Source organism: Microtus oregoni, unplaced genomic scaffold (assembly GCF_018167655.1).
Source record: "Microtus oregoni isolate MIOR12 unplaced genomic scaffold, Mior012 000098F_ref0000018, whole genome shotgun sequence".
NCBI classification, from domain to species: domain Eukaryota; kingdom Metazoa; phylum Chordata; class Mammalia; order Rodentia; family Cricetidae; genus Microtus; species Microtus oregoni.
In genome coordinates this window covers 3,584,643-3,598,814 of record NW_024544711.1, presented here as the reverse complement: position 1 = coordinate 3,598,814, position 14,172 = coordinate 3,584,643, and the positions used below count along the sequence as shown (strand labels likewise).

The 14,172-nt window shown below is 39.4% G+C and overlaps 1 protein-coding gene across 1 annotated transcript; it reads right to left on the bottom strand.

The window, feature by feature from the left end:
• Window positions 1-5,061: 5,061 nt before the first annotated feature.
• On the bottom strand, window positions 5,062-8,775 carry LOC121442996 (protocadherin beta-4-like). Its single transcript, XM_041644665.1, has one exon. It carries the CDS (start codon window positions 8,606-8,608, stop codon window positions 6,221-6,223), a length of 2,388 nt encoding a protein of 795 aa, XP_041500599.1. The 5' UTR covers window positions 8,609-8,775; the 3' UTR covers window positions 5,062-6,220.
• Window positions 8,776-14,172: the final 5,397 nt, after the last annotated feature.

Below are 14,172 nucleotides of genomic sequence, written 5' to 3'. Positions count from 1 at the left end.
CTGAAGGATCTTGATCACTGAAAAGTTTGGTAAGTGATTTAAAAGATTGCAATAAATACCGCACCCCAGTTTCTATGTAGTCTAAAATTTAGGCTAATTTGACAAATACAAAAAAATGAATAAAAATGTGCTTGGCTTTGCAAGAAGCTGCAAAACTAACTTCTAAAATAGCTGTACTGTTCTCATTCCCACAGTCCATGAATAAGGGTCCTTTGCGCTTCCTGTCACTTCAGCTGGTGGTGGTGTCCGTGTCTTGGAGTCTGGCCGTTCTGCATTATGGCTGTGCAGTTATCTCTTTGTTACTTGAACTTACTTGCATTTGCCTAATGTCATTGATATGGAGTCTCTTCCCATGTGCTTACTTGCTAACTCTGAGTCTTTTTTAGTACGTATTAGGATCTTTGACACATTTTTACGCGATATTGTTTTCTCAGTGTTGAGTCTTGGACGTCTTTATATGTTCTGGATAGCTCTCTTTAATCAAACACATCCTCTGGCAGCAATTTTTCCTGGTCTGTGAATTGTTTTTGTTTTGTTTCATTTTCAAATTTTCTTTGTAGAATCTTTTGAAGAGCAGAAATTTTAATTTGAATTAAATCTGTATCAGCAGTTCTTTCTTCTGTGTATTACACTATTGTTGGAGTATACTCAGCGTTATTTTGGATTAAGATTGCTTTATATTTTCTCTTTGTATATAAATACAGAATATATATTCTCCCCATCGAATTCACAAAGAAATGTTGAAGCTTTTGCTTAAGATTTTATGTTAAAGGAAGTTGTTAGTTTGTTCTTGGCTGCCTAGACCATGAAATAATCACTCAGAAACTATATAATTTGCAATACTGTTTGGCCAATAGCTTATGCATATTGCTAGCTAGCTCTTATATCATAAACTAACCCATCTCCATTAATCTGTGCATCACCACGAGGTCGTGGCCTACCAGCAAAGTTTCAGTGGGCACCAGCAGAGGCATCTGTCTCCTCCAGCAGCTACATGGCTTCTCATAAATCCCGCCTACTCCATCTGTCTGCATCTCTGTTTGGATTTTCCTTCTGGCTTTACTCTGCTTAGCCATTGGCCAAAAGCAGCTTCTTTATTAACCAATGGCAATAAATCATAATCACAGCATGCAGAGGGGAATCCCATATCAATTTTACAATTTCTATTGATTGTTTTAAAGGTAAACAAAATTTCATTCATAGATTCTTTCCAATAGACTATTATGCATTCCTCAATTGACTTAGATCTTTATATTTTTCTCAATAATGCTTGATCTTCCTGCTTTACAGTTCCCAATTAGATTTGTTTCTAAGGGTTTATATATTTGAAAGTCATTTTAAATGTTTTTAAATTTTTTCACTTTTTCTTCATTTAAACAGAACTCACGCATGTTATCGACTTTGCATCTACTGGAATTCCTGACTCCACTGATAGCTTCTGATTGCAGTGTCTTCATGGCTTCTATGTATATGATTTCATCATTTGAAATATAATTTTATTCCTTCTGTTATGGCTTTTACATCTTCTTTGCTTTGTCCCTCTTGATGAGACTGGTTGTATAATCTTGGTATTAGACAGGGTGGACATCCTCGTCTCATTGTTGATTGTCCTCAGAAATTATCCAATAATTTACCTCCAGTGATATTTACTACATATGTATTTGTTTAATTCTTCTTAAATAGGGTCCTTCTGTGCAGCCTGCACTGTTCTGAACTCCCTACATAGGCCAGGTTGATCTCAAACTCACAGACACCCACCTGCTTCTGCCTACTGAAATTAAAGGCATATGCCACCACATCTGACTACTGTATACTTTTGAGCATACTTAAAATTCCTTTCCACATTAATTTGTTTACATTTTCTCCATTTGATTGTGATGGATTTTGTTCAGAAAGTTTTTCTGTACCCATTTAGATTAATCATTCTGTTTTTCGCCTTTATCTATTGCAGTGGTACATTATAGTGGTCAAATTTCCAATAATGAACTTGTGTTAGAAATAGTAATTCATTATTTTTTCTCTTGCATATATCTGGTTTGATTGCCTTTAAAAAAAGAAAAATGATTTGTTTTGTCATTTCTTTCTTGCAGTGTCCCTTTGAAGTCTGGATGTCTAACCCATTCAGAGATGCTGGTACCCAGCTGAGTTATGCTATGTTGACTACTTCTACAAGTTTATATGTTTGCATTAGTTCTTATATGCCTGCTTGTAATAATTCAGTATGTGTAATAGATTTATATAATACCTTTATCTAAGACATGATTGATCAGATTTTATATTTTCTTCAGTTTTGAATTTCAAATAGCATTCTACATTAATTATCAAATGCAACAATATTTTCCTTATAACTTTTAACATCCAAAGATTAATTAAAACAAAAACAAATGCATTGTGTATGGAAAAACATGATAACTGATCAAAGAGACCATGGCCCACTAGTTCAGATGATTTCATCACCTGAATACATCCAAGTTTTATTTTTTACCAAATATCTTACACACATTAACCATGCACACAATTCTTATATAATGTGTATCTTGACTCTAAACTTTCAGTACAAGTGAGATAGAAATAGAGGAGTGAGAAAAATAAGAGATAACAAGAGGGAGAGCAAAGATGGCAGGGAGGAAAAGAAAGGTACAGCAGCCATTATATGAGAAAAGGCCACTGGAAAGAAGTGCTTTCTCGTGGATCTGATCTCCTTGTACTAAGACTTCTCAGCAAAGTACAGGAGAGAGAAAGCCAAGCTTAACGATAGTAACTCCACATAGTAAACCTATGATAACCAGAAAGGAGAATACATGATGGTGTAATTTATCTGATAGAAGTTGTACATGTAGACTATATAGGTGTGTATGTATATATGACTTCTCCATCATGAAGATGTGGTCATCTCAATGCTTATATCTAAAGGAACCAAGGGAGGATTGAGAGATGCAAACTCAATCCCATGGTAAATATAAAGATCACATGAGGTCTTTAGTTGTCACAAATAATGAAGCTAGAAATAAATTATCATTGGAACAAATTTATAAACATAACTTTAAAATAATTCTACATATTTGCTGACTGACAGTCTTGGGGTAAGTTCAGGTGACATAGAGTCAGTGGGCTGGCGTAGCAGGGAGAAATAAAGACGTAAAGTCAAGGGACATGGAGAATAGAATGAGAATCTCAAAAAATAAAGTTTCCAGAGAGATACAATAAAGAGAAGGGAGAAAAACACAAAACTCAAATAGAAAACTGTTTTTTTCTAAAAATAGACTTAAAATATCCTTAAGGAAAGCCTACTGAAATGGCAAAAATAAAGAAATATGTACCATAGTTGTGTGAACAGAAAGGTATTTCAAAGAAAATCTTAAAATGATGGAGGAAGGTCATTGGCTAATAAAGGAACTGCCTTGGCCCATTTTATTGGTTAGGACATAGGTAGGTGGAGTAAACAGAACAGAACGCTGGGAGGAAGAGGAAGTGAGCTCAGAGTCTCGACAGCTCTCCTCTCTGGAGCAGACGCCTGAGAGAGACGCCATGCCCTGCTCCCGGAATGAAGCTCCGACCCAGGATGGACATAGGCTAGAATCTTCCCGGTAAGCGCACCTTGGGGTGCTACACACAGATGATTAGAAATGGGCTAAATTAATATGTGAGAATTAGCCTAGAAGAGAATGGGCCAAGCAGTGTTTAAAAGAATACAGTGTCCGTGTAATTATTTCGGAGCATAAGCTAGCTGAGCAGGCAGCCAGGGGGCTGGGGACGCAGCCCCGCCGCCCTTTATTTACAACATTAAAAGGCTCCCCTAAAGTAAAATTATCATATAAAATGTGCTCATGAATTAATGATTAGAAGAAAAAGGAGTAAGACTATTATATAATTTGCTTAGAAAACCAATTTTTTTGAGTCAGGTCTCACTATATAGTCCTAGCTGGCCTGGTACTCACTGTGAACAACAGGCTAGCCTCCAACTCAGTGATCCACCTGCCTCTGCCTCCTTAGTGTTGAGATTGAAGGAGGGTGCCACCAAGATCAGCTCTCTTTTCATTTTTAGAGCTTTTCCTGCTTTCTCTCATTTTTCTGTACATCTTTTTCTCTGCTCTGTATTATCTTAAGACACCACTGTTCTTGCTTTATAGAGTCAACACCTGGTCAATATTCACTTGTAACCTTTCCTGCTACTTTTTACCTCTTGACACAAGTCTGCAATTTATTTGGGATTGTTTCCTTCTGCCTACTTAATCCATTAAAAGTGTTTCTCTCGGTGCCATGTGAGTCAATGATTTCTCTCAGTCTTTGCTGAGAAGTTTCAACTCTGAAGGCTCTGTGTGCTAGAGTTATACTCGGGAATACTTTCCCCCAGGAATTTAAAGACATTGTCTTTGATTTCATGACTAACGCCCACAAGTCAATTCTTGGCTTTACTGATGCTCCTTTAAAAGAAATACATTGTCTTCATACGGTTGGTTTAACATTTTTCCTCTTCTGGATCTTGTGTTGAGCACCTTTCCTGTGAGATGCTCAAGTAGGCTCTGCTTCTTACGGACCCTGCTGAGGTTGTCCTGGATACCCTGAACAGTCAAAGACTCACCAGTGGTAGAAACTCCCAGTCATTGTCTCTTCAGACATTGGTTAGCCCTTCCTTACACCTCAAATCTCCTCTCTTACTTCCTCCTCCCGACAAAACCCTTTTTCCTAACGGGCTCACTGGCTTTCAGGGTTATTTATTTCTTTTTAGTTGAATGACAACTAAAGCCTACATTTCAAGAAGAACTTAAACTGCCATAATTTGGCTTTTTCATTGCTGTGTGGCTTTGGTGGCGAAGGAATTTGGGTAAAACTACAACTGCTTCACTTCACATAGACTGATAGTTAAGACTTAGAAATAGACGGTGAGATATTAAAAAAGCTTCTCAATTGCCCATTTTCTGCCAAAAGTTCAAAGAGTTTTGACATAGTCTTATCTACAGACATGTAATGAGTTAGAAGCCAAGCACACATTTCACCAGGCTTACTGAACACAGCAGAAAGCTGTAATTACAAATCAACAAGAATGTTACTGCTCCACTTTATTAACAAGCAAAATGCTATTCATTATTATTCATCAGTTTCACCCAAAGTACCTTAAGGGTACACTAAACAATGAAACAAAATGATTTAACATCAAAAATAATATTTGCTGATTGATAAACTCTATCCAAGGCACCAGCTAACACAAAATGACAAAGCTGAAAACTTCTAATAAACAAAATCAAGCAGAATAGCCAAATTTCAAAAGAAATTTCCTCATTTGAAGGGTTCAGAAAAGACACACAAATTAAAACATGGACATATTTGTATGAGAAAGAAAAAGGTAAACGTGATGCCCTCAACAGCCCTACATTTTCCTTTTTCAGAAAGATATAATTCTGAGATTAATTATCAAAATAATCAAAAGATAAATTTATTAATATAGCAAAACAGTGACTTAGCAGTTATATTTTTAAATGGGATGAGAAATTATACATTTTCTCTTTAATTTTTGTCAAATAAGAATTCAAACACTAACAGTATCATTTCAGAACACTTGCAGCCAAATAGACAGGACAACTAGCATGCATGGTGCTCATACACTTTACATTTTTAAGACTGGGCTATTCAGGGCATGTAGCCTGATAGTGAACACAGCATAATGTGGCTTTCCATTCATGCAGAAAGATCCAGACAACATAAGTAATTTTAAGCAATCTTCGTTTGAAAAGACAAAAATAGACGGAAAGGGCAGGTGCCACAAATCCAAGACTTTTGAGAGCAGTAAAACGTCTCAGAAGATCATCAAGAGTATTACACAAAGAAAATTTAATACTGTATTGTTTTTTTAGGGCTATGGGAGTGTTAATCACCAAGAGATAATCATATGCAGAGAAAAATATGCTTCGTATAACTAAAAGCCTAGTACTTTCATACCAATAAAAAAGAAACTATCAGAACACTTAGGAATTTACATCACTTAGTTCAGTGGTTCTCAACCTTCCTATGACCCTTTAATACATTTGTTCATGATGTGGGGACCTGGGAGGATAAAATTATTTTGTTACTACTTCATAAGTGTAATATGTTTCTGTTATTACTCATAATGTAAATATCTGATATGCAGAATATCTGATGTGTAACCCCTGTGAGAGGGTAGTTCGACTCCCCAAAGGGTCATCCCTCCTCCCCCCCAGTCCAGAGGTTGAGAACCAATGACTTAGCTAAAAACAAAGCTCTCCCTGCCATGGAGATTTTCCTTAAGTTCTCGCCCAGAATCTTGAACCAAAAGCTCAGGGATCATGGGATTGAGAAATCTGAAATCACCAGTCCCAGAATCCCCAGTCAGACACACCTCATACTGGTAGCTCTGGGACAAGGTTCCTGCTCCACTGACATCCACCAGGTGTCCAGGAAAGTGTCTCTCAGGAGCAGAGCAACCAGCCAGAGAGGTTGCCTGAGCTCTCCTGCACAGTCTCAGGCCCACAAACAGCAGCACAGACAAGAGAAAGAGCGAAGACACAGACGCCAAGGCGATGACCAGATACAACGTGAGCAAGTCCTCATTGTCGTGCTCGGGGTCGCGTGCCACCTCCGGTAGTGGCAAGTAGGGTTGAGAGAAGCCATCCACCAGCAGCACATGCAGAGTGACACTGGCAGACCGCGGAGGATCGCCATTGTCCTTGACCAGCAGCAGCAGCCTGTGCTTGGGCGCATCGCGCTCACTCAGCAGCCTGGAGGTGCGCACCTCGCCATTGTGAGCCCACACGCTGAACAGCCCTGGCTCTGTAGCCTTAAGAAGCTGGAACGACAGCCAAGAGTTCTGGCCAGAGTCGCGATCCACAGCCACCACCTTGGTGACCAGGTATCCTGGCTCCGCTGCCCTGGGCAGCAGCTCAGTGAAGGGCGCAGAGGCGTTCTGCAGCGGGTAGAGCATGAAGGGCGCATTGTCGTTGGCGTCCAGCACCTGCACGCGCACCAGCGCCTGGCTGCTGAGCGCAGGCGAGCCTTGGTCTGTGGCGCCAACGAGGAACTCGAAGCTCTGCAGGGCCTCATAGTCCAGCGCCCTGAGAGCGAACAGCTGACCATTTTCGGCATTTATGGAGACCAGCGAGGTGATGGGCAGATGCGAGTCGTGAGTGGGCAGCAGCGAGTAGGTGATGTGGGCATTGGAGCCTGAGTCTGAGTCTGTGGCGCTGATGGTGCCTATGTGCAGGGCAGGGCTGTTGTTCTCATGGACAAACAAGGTATAGGAGCTTTGTGTGAAGGCGGGGGCGTTGTCGTTGACATCTGACACCTCCACTGTTATGGTGTGCTGGGTTGTGAGCCTGGGTGTGCCCATGTCGCTGACTGTGATGGTGATGTTGTACTCAGATCTGCTCTCTCTGTCCAGAGGACTCTCTGTCACCAGGGTGTAGAAATTCTTGAAAGTGGATTTGAGGATGAACGGCAGGGTTTCTGGAATAGAACAAACCACCTTTCCATTCTCTCCGGAATCCCTGTCTCCAACTCTGAAGATGCTGATTATGGTCTCAGGAGCATTTTCTGGGACTGAGCTGGTCAGTGAAGATATGGTCAGCTCTGGGGCATTGTCGTTCACATCCACCACCTCTATCAGCACAGCGCCCTTCCCAGAAAGGCCTCCTCCATCCGTGGCCTCGATTTTCACGTGGTAAGACTTAATTTTCTCAAAGTCCAATCCCTTTTTCAGCCGTATTTCTCCCGTGATTTCGTTTATTGAGAACGTCTGTTGAACTTCATCTGATGCTTGGAACAAGCCATAGGAAACTCTCCCAAAGTTGCCAGCATCTGCATCCTGTGCTAGGACAGTCAGGACTGGGGAGTCTGGGGGGCTGCTCTCCAGGACCTGTACCTCATAGGGGGTCTTCACAAATTCAGGGGCATTGTCATTGATGTCCAGGATCAGGATTCGAACCATGGCTGTTCCTGACCTAGGTGGAGAGCCCCCATCCAGAGCCGTGAGGGTCAAGCTCAGCTCTGCCTGCTCCTCTCTGTCCAGGGCTCTGTCCTGCACCAATTCTGGGTATTTCTTGCCTTCACTATTATTTCGAGTGAGGACATGAAAATGAGAGTTGGGGTTGACTGTGTACTCTTGAAGCCCATTGCTGCCCACATCCAAATCCTGGGCTAAATTCAATGGTAACAGAGTGCCTGGCTGGCTATTTTCTGGTATTTTCAAAAGCATTTCCCTATCTGGGAATTCTGGTGAGTGGTCATTTATGTCCTGGATCAGTAATTCTCCTTGAAAATACTGCACTGGTTTTTCAAGAGACACCTGGAAATGCAGCACACAGGGGTCTACAGAGGCACAGAGCTCTTCCCGGTCTAGTTTCTCCCTCAGAAGCAGATCTCCAGTCTCGGGATCCAGCAGCAATCGCTGCTTGTAATCATCAGACACCACCCTTGCAGACCGGGCTGCCAGGTCCCCAGATCTCAGACCCAGGTCCTTGGCCAGATGGGCTACAAAGGAGCCGCTTTCTGTTTCCTCCATGATAGAGTACCGAGTTGTTGGCTCACTCCAAACCTGAACCCAAACCAGCATAAATATAAAAGCCATGACTTGCCTGTTTGGTTGAATTCTCTCCATCTTCTCCGTGTTGGGAAAGCGATTGTTTGCATCCAATCCTTTAGCAGTCTCCCAGTGCTTTAAAACGCTGGCTTCTGGTTTTTCTTTTCTTAAGAGGGACCTTCACACGCTGTTCTCAATCTTACATTAATCCAGTATATTCTTGTCCAAACCCCTTCATAGCTCCGTAGTGCTTTCAAAGCTCTTGCCTGCGTCTTTTGTTCTATTTTCTCACAAGCGATTCCTGGTATTTTAGTGATTTTAAAGCCCAAACTTAGCCTGCAGCGCCACCCCGTGGCTTTTTGTGAAACTCTTGCAACTCTATTTTCAAATTAACTACTGTTTAAAGTTTCCAAATTAAAGTCGTTTTAAAGTGTATGCAGATTTTTCTTTACCAGTGTTGTTACTATTTAAAACTGCGTAATTGGTACAATTATCCAATATTTTTCATGAGTGGGGTCATGAAAACAAAACTAGAAGACAGCTGGTCTTATCACACATTGACGATTTGAATAATCAGGTAAACAGCAGAACTCATTTTTGTAAAAACTATTTTTTCACAGTGATAAAATATCAAGGTATTAAGGTTAATGTCAAGAGTTTGTATAATTCACTATAAGTTATTATGGAAGAAATTATCTTTTGGAATACTCCACTGCACAGATACAGTTGAATTGAATTCATCAGCTAAGCATTTGAGTGAAATAGTTACAAACCAAATAGTTTATGTTGTGAAAACAAACTTAAATTTTATATTGACTAACCTTCCAAGTCAAATTGCATTATATCAAAAATGTAAATTTTCGATGCACTCTAAGCCAATATCTAACAAATTACTGTCTGTATTTAAATAGAAAGTGTATGTACACATTTAGTGCATAAATCATTCAAACATTTTTATTTCAAACTTAAAATACCACATTGAAACCAGAAAGTTTGATTTCTTCAAATTCCTCCTTTTTTTTCCAATAGTGTTTTGGCTATTCAGGAATTCTTGTATTTTCACATGAAAAGTTTAGAGACATTTTGGTAACTTCTAGGAGAATGGCAAACTGGCATTTTGGTAAGAATTCCATTAAGTCACAAACTAGCTTGAGGATAATCTTCACAGCAGAGGGTCTTCAGTCCATGCACATTTCTTACACAGGTCTTCAAGAATTTCCTTTATGTCTTCTAGGGTTCTGTACGAATTTCATTGACACACCTGCCTGCTTCTTTTCTAAGCATCTTGGTCCTTTTGAGTCCAAGGGACTTTTCCTTTATTTTCATTTTGTCCAGTGGTAGCGTACAGAGACAGCTACTCTTAGGGTAATGATCTTGCAGGACTTGTCCATTAATGTCCATGTGCTTGCAGATTACTTAAGATTCCTTAAAGGTCACACCAAAGATAGTTCTGTGTTCTCTCTTTCTAATTAAAAGATTTTCTAAAATGCTTTTCTGCGTTTATTAAGATGATTGTGTGGCTTTGCCATTCGTTTGGCCCTTAAGTGATCTTTCAGTATTGATTTTAATATGTTGAACCATTTTTCCCACATAAATTCTTTGTTATCCATGATGTACAATCTCATCTGTTATTGGTGTTGGTTTGCCAACGTCGTTTTCTTTTCTTTTTCTCTTTTTACATTTTTGTTTGTATGTTTTGGAGTCAAAGTTTCTCTGTGTATCTTTGGAGACTGTCATGTTGCTCAGTATGTAGACCAGGCTGGCCTCAAACTCACAGAGATCCGCCTGCCTCTGCCTCCCAAGTGCTGGGATAAAAGGCATGTGCTGCCACTACCCAGCTCTGCCAGTATTTTCTTGAAATTTTTCACATCAACATCGACAAAACAAACGGATATGTAGTTTTCTTTCCTTTCATTATATTTGCCAGTTTGTCACAATGTACTGTTGCAGAATGAGTTAAGGATTTGCTGCTCTGATCTTTGTAATTAGAGCAGTAATGTTAGAAATATGCCTTTGTCAGGAGGGAATTGTTGGGTTACCAAGTTAATTTCACTTTATCACTAGAGGCTAAATATGGCAACTGCCACATGTTCATTCAGAACAGGACTTTTGGATTGTTTCTTAAGGTTTCTGCTCATCATCAAATTTCTACATTTATTTCCGATATCAATGCTGTAAACATTTCCATGTGTGTAGTTTTGTTTTTGTTGTTTTGAGACAGGGACTCTCTATGTAGTCTTGGTTGTTCTGGAACTCATTGTGTAAATCAGGCTGGCCTCAAACTCAGAGGTCTCCCTGATTCTGTCTACAAAGTGCTGGGGATTGAAGGCGTGCGCCGCCATACCAGGCTCTCCACTTGGTTTTCACTCATCAATTGCTGTATAAAGGTATTCTCATAGAGTCTCAGGTCTAGTGTCTTAACAGACACCATAACAACAAAGAAGGGGATATTCTCTAAGATACTGGCTTCATACGGCGAATGGGTAAGTGTAAGCCCCAAGGCTGTTTGGGGCCTAACTCACCCGTGTTACAAAGGTGAGTCAACCTTCTTAAGGCTTGAATCTCCTGAAACCTGTTTGCAAACTACCATGAGACCTCATCTCTCTCTCTCTCTCTCTCTCTCTCTCTCTCTCTCTCTCTCTCCCTCCCTTCCTCCCTCCCTCCCTTTTTCCCTCCATCCCTCCCTCTCATTTTTGAGATAGGGTTTGTCTGTGTCACAGCCCAACTGTCCCAGAACTCACTTTATAGACCAGGCTGGCCTCAAACTCACAGAGATCCACCTGCCTCTGCATCCTGACTACTGGAATTAAAGGCGAGTGCCGTTCCACCCAGCCTCCAATCTCTCTTTTAAAGATCATTAAAGCCAGGACAGTGTGAAGGAACTTTTAAAAGAAGGTAAGAAGCTGATAAAACATTATCACCAAGGATGACTAAGGACATGGAAAGACGACTAGACAGCTTCAGTGTTTGTTCTCTCCCCTAGGACAAAGAGATCCATAACCACATGAAAAGACTGCTGATGAAAGAGATTTGATTTGTCCAAATCAAAAGCAGAAAATGACCATTGGGAGGTAAATGCTAGTTGATATAAAATATGCCAAGTGGAATTGTTGTAAAGGGGGAAAAGAGCTATAGAAACTGCCGTGAATTTTATGACTCTTGAGCTCTGGAATAGCAAATGTCAGAACATGATGAATAAACGAAGTAATCTAAAATAAAATGAGATTCATCACTTCTCTGCTTTTTGGAAAATCAAGTGTGGAAGGAAACGGGATTTACATATAATGACGGAGACGCTGGCTGACACCAAACTTGTCATCAACAATATTCTGTGACAGAAGAGCAGCAGAGAAGTGTTTCACTCTTAAGAATACTATCAGCCAAACTATTATAATGCATTAAAATTGAACAGTGGGTTTTCAAGCAAGTAACTAAATTTCTGAGATGGCATCTTTAGAGAAAAATGAAGGATAGTATATACTATATAGAATTATGTTTTGAAAATGAATGACTGAATCTCTATCTTGAAATATTTAGTTTTGATATTGTCAAAGGTAACCAGAGATCAATAGAAACACCAATTAGAGACCAAAGAATTTAAACAGAGATTTTTGGGAGTTTGTTGGATGAACAAAAAAAATCTTGTATTTTTCTCATCCCTAAAAGTCAAAAACACCAATGGGCTTAATTTGGAACCAAATTAGAGACTAATGTGCTATTTTGCTCTTCTCTGAGTTTCCAGATTTAAATTAAAAACTGGTTCAATGGAGAGTGGTGTTACTCTGACAATTAAATTGTTATTTCCTTTTCTGAATATGGGTTGTTCTTTTGAAATTCAGTGTGTGTACAAGTTTGAGATAAAAGTCCTCACAAAATTCAATGGTTTCCTAAATGTTTCAAATTAGTTCTTCAATGAGCACATTGAGCATCTGTGTTGAAAGAAACACTGTGTTCTGTACTACAAGATCAACTATAAATAAAACCAAAAGAGCCCTTTAACTTTTTTAGTATCCACTGAAGTAGTTTAACAGCAAGAGGACTCAATTTTTGTTTAATTTTGTTTCCTCTTCAAACATTAAAATATTAGTAATACCAACTTTACATAGCTGACAGTAACCTAGAGAACTGACAAAGTCATCTCTTTCACTGATACCAGACTTGCAGTTTGAAAATGCCCCAGAGTGCAACAAAAGTTCGTACTATACATGTAGTCATGTAGTACCTCCCCCGTCTTAGTTAGGATTTTAATTGACATGAAGAGACACAATGACTGTGGCAAATCTTATAAAAAAAAAACATTTAGTTGAGGCGGTGGCTTACATTATCATCATGGCGGGGAACACGGCAGTGCATACGCAGTTGTGGTGCTGGCTATGTCTTGATAAGAAGGCAACAGGAAGTAGACTGAGTGTTATATTGAGTGAAGCTTGAGCAAAAGAGGCCTCAAAGCCCACACCCACAGTAACACACTTCCTTCAACATGGCCGTATCTCCCAACAGTGCCACTTCCTATGAGATTATGGGGACCGATCACATCCAAATTTCCACATCCTCTGAGTCCCACACTTAGTAAAATATCCATATAAAGAGGCCTTGGGAACCAGGAATGGAGGTATACTTGTAATTCAGACCTCAGGAGCAGAGTCGGAAGCCAGCCTAGGCTACACAGAGCTGAATAAGAACCTACCTCAAAATTAACTAATAGCGGTAGTTTGGGAAAGTAATTTAAATAATAGAAGGTTTCTAACTGCCCAAAAACAAAAATAAATTTGAACCAAGACTGTTTTTTATTTTCGAAATCAGTCCAGGTTGCTTTATTCGCTTGGAACTTTTCTGCCCATTTTGTCAACAATGTATAAATATAGGCCAACCATAAATTAAATTGCTAATAGGATCTGGGACTGGGGGTGCACCTTAGTGATAAAAGATATATCATGGGCCCCAGGCTTTGGACACACACACACGCACATGCATCCCCACAGATAATAACTCATCCTTTGTCTTCAAGTGGTAAATGGATCATCAGCATATAGCCCTTCCCCTTTAGTGTGATATCATATGCTATATAGTGCCTCTCAATAATAATCATCTTACATGAATTACAGAATTTCTGAAAAATTACAGATATGTATGAAAAGATTAAAAAGTCTAAAATTTTCATATGAATATTTAGGCTGAACATAAAAATATTTTGATTATTAATAACTCATATTTTCAATGCTCATTAAAACATAAAAAATTTTATGCTGCAGAAATTCCTGCTTGGAAAGTGGTTGACCCACTTCTGCAAGCACTTAAATTTGGTTTTAACTACACAACTACAGCTACTAATGATTGAAATTATGTCAATATGAATTCTTGTCTTTCCATAATTTCCAAAACTATTTTCAGTTATTTTTGGGTTTTTGAGACAGGGTTTCTCTGTGTAACAGGCTTGGCTGTCATGAAACTCACTTTGTAGACCAGGCCTTCTACTCACAGAGATTCATCTGCCTCTGCCTCTGCCTTTGCCTCTGCCTCCTTGGATTAAAGGTAAGCACGACCATTGCCCAACTCATTTTTAATTTTTTTCTTTTTTTTATTTTTTTTAATCTTTTATCATTTTTAATTTTTGATAAGTTAAATTATTTTTCTTGTAGAAC